General features: G+C 46.2%; 1 protein-coding gene across 2 annotated transcripts in view; it reads left to right on the top strand.

Annotated features, from left to right (window-relative positions):
- LOC118936636 (activating transcription factor 7-interacting protein 1-like) overlaps nucleotides 1-5,343 on the top strand; it is a 16,588-nt gene extending 11,245 nt beyond the window's left edge. For both annotated transcript variants that reach the window (XM_036973397.1, XM_036973396.1), the window contains 4 exons: nucleotides 309-384; nucleotides 1,014-1,169; nucleotides 2,353-2,693; nucleotides 3,732-5,343. In XM_036973397.1, the coding sequence (XP_036829292.1) occupies nucleotides 309-384; nucleotides 1,014-1,169; nucleotides 2,353-2,693; nucleotides 3,732-3,933 (775 nt within the window). In that variant the 3' untranslated portion in view covers nucleotides 3,934-5,343. The remainder of the gene's footprint in view (nucleotides 1-308; nucleotides 385-1,013; nucleotides 1,170-2,352; nucleotides 2,694-3,731) is intronic.
- Nucleotides 5,344-6,459: the final 1,116 nt, after the last annotated feature.

Raw genomic sequence — 6,459 nt, 5'->3', positions numbered from 1 at the left:
GTCAGTATTTACTGCGGCGGCCATCTTGTTAGAGCCGTAGATGATAATCCACCATTTCAGTAATGTTATTGCGTTAAGATATAAAAGGTCGTGGGTACATTCAATATAACTCTACCATAAGCCGCCTCCAAAGATGTTTGGGGGGGAGAATTTGTTCGTCCATGAAATCAGCACTTTACATGTTGTGTTAATGTTTTTGTTCAGTGTTTAATAATATCTCTCTATATATACACACATCTATATCTATATATCTATATCTATATATCTATATCTATATATCTATATCTATATATCTATAATCCGCTCAGGTCAGACTCTGATGAGGACGACTCAGCTGAGAAGCAGAGGAAGAGGAAGGTTGTCGATGGTTTCTGGCAGAAAATGGTAACGTACACACTACACACCTACACACACCTACACACACTACACACCTACACACACACACCTACACACACACACACACAGAGAGAGACACACACACACCTACACACCTACACACACACACACCTACACACACACACACACACACACAGATACACACACAGACACACACACACACAGAGAGACACACACACCTACACACACACACACACCTACACACACACACACACACCTACACACACACACACACACACCTACACACACACACACACACCTACACATACACACACACACCTAGACACACACACACACACACCTAGACACACACACACTCACACCTAGACACACATACACACACCTAGACACACACACACACACACCTAGACACACACACACACACACCTAGACACACACACACTCACACCTAGACACACATACACACACCTAGACACACACACCGACACACACACACCTACACACTCACCTACACACACACACACACACCTACACCCTACACACACACCTACACACACACCCCCATCTCATACACCGCTACTGGTTCTGATACTTCTGAGACTCTGATAGGTTCTGATACTAACAGCTTGTCTGTGATTGGTTGTTTGTCTCTCTAGATGTCCAATAAAAAATCCCCAGACAGGAAGAGAGAAAAAGAGAGGAATGGAAAGAAACACAACATCCCTCTTCCTCCTACCACTCCTCCTCTTCCTCCGACCACTCCTCCTCCTCCTCGTTCTCCTCTTCCTCCCGTTCTCTCTCCTCAAGTACCGGTAGGTTTCTGCTACACTCTGACCTCTTCCTCCTACCTCCCCTTGTCTTCCTCCTACCTCTCCTCCTCCATCTCGTTCTCCTCTTCCTCTCTCCTCAAGTACCGGTAGGTTCCTACTACACTCTGACCTCTGCATTATAAAGGAGTTATTAGTAGGTATTGGTGGTTATTAGTGGTTATTAGTGGTTATTAGTGGTTATTAGTAGTTATTAGTAGTTATTAGTAGTTATTGGTGGTTATTGGTGGTTATTAGTAGTTATTAGTGGTTATTAGTGGTTTTTAGTGGTTATTAGTAGTAATTGGTAGTCATTAGTAGTTATTGGTAGTTATTAGTGGTTATTGGTAGTTATTGGTAGTTATTAGTGGTTATTAGTAGTTGTTCGTGGTTATTAGTAGTTTGTAGTTATTAGTAGTTTGTAGTTATTTGTGGTTGTTAGTAGTTATTAGTGGTTGTTAGTAGCTATTAGTGGTTGTTAGTAGCTATTAGTAGTTTGTAGTTATTAGTAGTTATTAGTAGTTTGTAGTAATTAGTGGTTATTAGTAGTTATGAGTAGTTGTTTGTGGTTATTAGTAGTTTGTAGTTATTTATGGTTATTAGTAGTTTGTAGTTATTAGTAGTTTGTAGTTATTAGTAGTTATTAGTAGTTTGTAGTTATTAGTAGTTATTAGTAGTTTGTAGTTATTAGTAGTTTGTAGTTATTAGTAGTTTGTAGTTATTAGTAGTTTGTAGTTATTAGTAGTTTGTAGTTATTAGTAGTTATTAGTAGTTTGTAGTTATTAGTAGTTTGTAGTTATTAGTAGTTTGTAGTTATTAGTAGTTTGTAGTTATTAGTAGTTATTAGTAGTTTGTAGTTATTAGTAGTTTGTAGTTATTAGTAGTTTGTAGTTATTAGTAGTTTGTAGTTATTAGTAGTTTGTGGTTATTAGTAGTTATTAGTAGTTTGTAGTTATTAGTAGTTTGTAGTTATTAGTAGTTATTAGTAGTTAGTAGTTATTAGTAGTTAGTAGTTATTAGTAGTTATTAGTAGTTTGTAGTTATTAGTAGTTATTAGTAGTTTGTAGTTATTAGTAGTTATTATCCAGCAACATTATAATAATAATTATTCTGAAAGTCGTTATTTTCTTGTCTTCCTCTCTCAGTAACTGTCAAGCCATGTAACCTCTCCCTTCCCTTGTGTGTGTAGAAGGTCGAGGCGTCTGTCGTACCGGTGACCGGACCGCCAGCCACATCGCCAGTTAAAATGGAGGGCACGGTGAAGATGGAAAACACCGTTAAGACCGAGGAGTCCCCGTGTCCTCTAGTCGCTATTCGTCTTCCTCCGTCTCAGAGTGAGCTGCTGTCCCATCTCCCTCCTCTCCCCCCGACCCCTTTCCCTTCCTCCCTCCCCCTCGAGGCGGCCTCCTACTCCATCCCCCAGAAGCCCCTTGTACACCTGGCCCGTATCCGAAACCCTGCCCCGTGTCTGGTCATCCACTGGAGGGTCACTGAGGAAGACGCTGCGGCGCCCGACATGGACAGTTACAGGTACAGACACACGGAGCGACCCGGCTCTAGTTACAGACACACGGAGCGACCCGGCTCTAGTTACAGACACACGGAGCGACCCGGCTCTAGTTACAGACACACGGAGCGACCCGGCTCTAGTTACAGACACACGGAGCGACCCGGCTCTAGTTACAGACACACGGAGCGACCCGGCTCTAGTTACAGACACACGGAGCGACCCGGCTCTAGTTACAGACACACGGAGCGACCCGGCTCTAGTTACAGACACACGGAGCGACCCGGCTCTAGTTACAGGTACAGACACACGGAGTGACCCGGCTCTAGTTACAGGTACAGACACACGGAGCGACCCGGCTCTAGTTACAGGTACAGACACACGGAGCGACCCGGCTCTAGCCGTCAATGAAAGTGAATGGGATGTGTGCAATTTGTCAAACTTCCAAATCAACTGATCAAATCCCTCTCCCTCTCTCTCCTCCCTCTCCTCCCTCTCTCTCTTCCTTCTCCCCCCTACCTCTCTTCCCTCTCCCCCTACCTCTCTTCCCTCTACCCCATCCCTCTCTCTCCTCCCTCTACCCCTCCCTCTCTCTCTTCCCTCTCTCTCTTCCCTCTCCCCCTCCCTCTCTCTTCCCTCTCCCCCTCCCTCTCTCCTACCTCTACCCCTCCCTCCCTCTCTCCTCACTCTACCCCTCCCTCTACCCCTCCCTCTCTCTCCTCCCTCTACCCCTCCCTCTCTCTCCTCCCTCTACCCCTCTCTCTCTCTTCCCTCTCCCCCTCTTCCCTCTCCCCCCTCCCTTCCCTCTCCTCCCTCCCTCTCTCTCTTCCCTATCCCCCCTACCTCTCTTCCCTCTACCCCCTACTTCTCTTCCCTATACCCCTCCCTCTCTTCCCTCTACCCCTCCCTCTCTTCCCTCTACCCCTCCCTCTCCCCTCCCTCTCTTCCCTCCCTCTCTTCCCTCCCTCTCTTCCCTCCCTCTCCCCCCTCCCTCTCTTCCCTCCCTCTCTCTCCTCCCTCTACCCTTCCCTCTCCCCCCTCCCTCTCTCTCCTCCCTCCAGTATCTACATCGCTCAGGAGAGTCATAGCAGCAGCGTCTCCCCGTCCTGGAGGAATGTGGGTGTGGTCAAGGCCCTGGCCCTGCCCATGGCTGTCACGGTAACCAAGTACCAATCGGGTACCACCTACGTCATCGTGGTGGGCAAGGACCGGTATGGTCGCTACGGACCGTACAGCGACGTACAGACTGTCCTCCTGGCATAGAGACGTGGCGGGGAGTTCTGGTCGTCTAGATTGAAGGCCACTCCCCCCCCCCCCCCTCCCTCCCTCCCTCCCTCCAGAGGTGAGAGTTGAAAGGTCACTGAGGTCTAGTGACTTGCTAGACTCCAGGAATTCTCTGTGCTACCATCCAAAGAGGAACAGAAGGAGGGAATAAAAATGATTTTTTGTTGTTGTTGTGTGTTTTCAATAGCATTACCGATCTGATGAAAGATACTCAGCGACGCATGTCCCAACTCATTCCACGGAGGGGAGGGGCTGAGCGTCTGTGGGGGGGGGGGGTTTCACTCCACCCTTGTACTTGATTTGATGAATTTAAGGTCACTAATTAGTGAGGAACTAACCTGAACGTAGACATAGTGAACGACATTGAGACTTCACCTAGCTAACCTGAAATATTAGGCTGACGAGGACGACAGGGTTTAAAGCAGGCAGGAAAGGAAGACTGGGTGGGGATTCGTCCTTCGTCACCGCGGTAACCAACCTGGTGTCGGTCCGTTTTACACATGTTTAATCTCTGAAACCCGGAACCAACGTCTGGCTTAGTTGAGTCAACTCTGTTAGTACGTCTGTCCTAGTTGAGTCAACTCTGTTAGTATATCTGGCCTAGTTGAGTCAACTCTGTTAGTATATCTGGCCTAGTTGAGTCAACTCTGTTAGTATATCTGGCCTAGTTGAGTCAACTCTGTTAGTATATCTGGCCTAGTTGAGTCAACTCTGTTAGTATATCTGGCCTAGTTGAGTCAACTCTGTTAGTGATGTTGGTATATCTGTCCTAGTTGAGTAAACTCTGTTAGTGATGTTGGTATATCTGTCCTAGTTGAGTCAACTCTGTTAGTGATGTTGGTATATCTGTCCTAGTTGAGTAAACTCTGTTAGTGATGTTGGTACAGCTGTCCTAGTTGAGCCAACTCTGTTAGTGATGTTAGTACATCTGTCCTAGTTGAGTCAACTCTGTTAGTGTATCTGTCCTAGTTGAGCCAACTCTGTTAGTATATCTGTCCTAGTTGAGTCAACTCTGTTAGTATATCTGTCCTAGTTGAGTCAACTCTGTTAGTATAGCTGTCCTAGTTGAGCCAACTCTGTTAGTATATCTGTCCTAGTTGAGTCAACTCTGTTAATATATCTGTCCTAGTTGAGTCAACTCTGTTAGTGATGTTGGTCATGACTACCAGTCACTCCTGTTAATATATCTGTCCTAGTTGAGCCAACTCTGTTAGTGATGTTGGTCATGACTACCAGTCACTCCTGTTAGTGATGTTGGTCATGACTACCAGTCACTCCTGTTAGTGATGTTGGTCATGACTACCAGTCACTCCTGTTAGCAGATGATATTTCATAACTGTCCTGTTCACATTTTAACCACCTTTGTATAATAAAATATCTCAATGTTTCCTACCTTGTCCTTGTAAAGTGTCTCTGGTGATATGAAAAGGTTTGTCTGTATGGCCCACGTCTACAGAGCCTCTGACTGTGCAGGCTTTTGTCCCAGCCCAGCACTAACGAATCTGATTTTCAAATACAATGGCCTAAATACCCACTATCTCCTCCAGTACTGTGGATATACCAGATCCTTTGAATAGAGACCATCTCTCTCCAGGACTGTGGAGTTACCAGACCCTTTGAATAGAGACTCTCCAGGACTGTGGAGTTACCAGACCCTTTGAATAGAGACCATCTCTCTCCAGGACTGTGGAGTTACCAGACCCTTTGAATAGAGACTCTCCAGGACTGTGGAGTTACCAGACCCTTTGAATAGAGACCATCTCTCTCCAGGACTGTGGAGTTACCAGATCCTTTGAATAGAGACCATCTCTCTCCAGGACTGTGGAGTTACCAGACCCTTTGAATAGAGACCATCTCTCTCCAGGACTGTGGAGATACCAGACCATTTGAATAGAGACCATCTCTCTCCAGGACTGTGGAGTTACCAGACCCTTTGATTAGAGACCATCTCTCTACAGGACTGTGGAGATACCAGACCCTTTGAATAGAGACTCTCCAGGACTGTGGAGTTACCAGACCCTTTGAATAGAGACTCTCCAGGACTGTGGAGTTACCAGACCCTTTGAATAGAGACCATCTCTCTCCAGGACTGTGGAGTTACCAGACCCTTTGAATAGAGACTCTCCAGGACTGTGGAGTTACCAGACCCTTTGAATAGAGACCATCTCTCTCCAGGACTGTGGAGTTACCAGACCCTTTGAATAGAGACTCTCCAGGACTGTGGAGTTACCAGACCCTTTGAATAGAGACCATCTCTCTCCAGGACTGTGGAGTTACCAGACCCTTTGAATAGAGACCATCTCTCTCCAGGACTGTGGAGTTACCAGACCCTTTGAATAGAGACTCTCCAGGACTGTGGAGTTACCAGACCCTTTGAATAGAGACCATCTCTCTCCAGGACTGTGGAGTTACCAGACCCTTTGAATAGAGACCATCTCTCTCCAGGACTGTGGAGTTACCAGACCCTTTGAATAGAGACCATCTCTCTCCAGGACTGTGGAGTTA

The sequence above is a fragment of the Oncorhynchus mykiss genome, unplaced genomic scaffold, assembly GCF_013265735.2.
Source record: "Oncorhynchus mykiss isolate Arlee unplaced genomic scaffold, USDA_OmykA_1.1 un_scaffold_246, whole genome shotgun sequence".
Taxonomy (NCBI): Eukaryota; Metazoa; Chordata; class Actinopteri; order Salmoniformes; family Salmonidae; genus Oncorhynchus; species Oncorhynchus mykiss.
The sequence above is the reverse complement of the archived record's forward strand: the minus strand, read 5'-3'. Positions and strand labels throughout refer to the sequence as shown.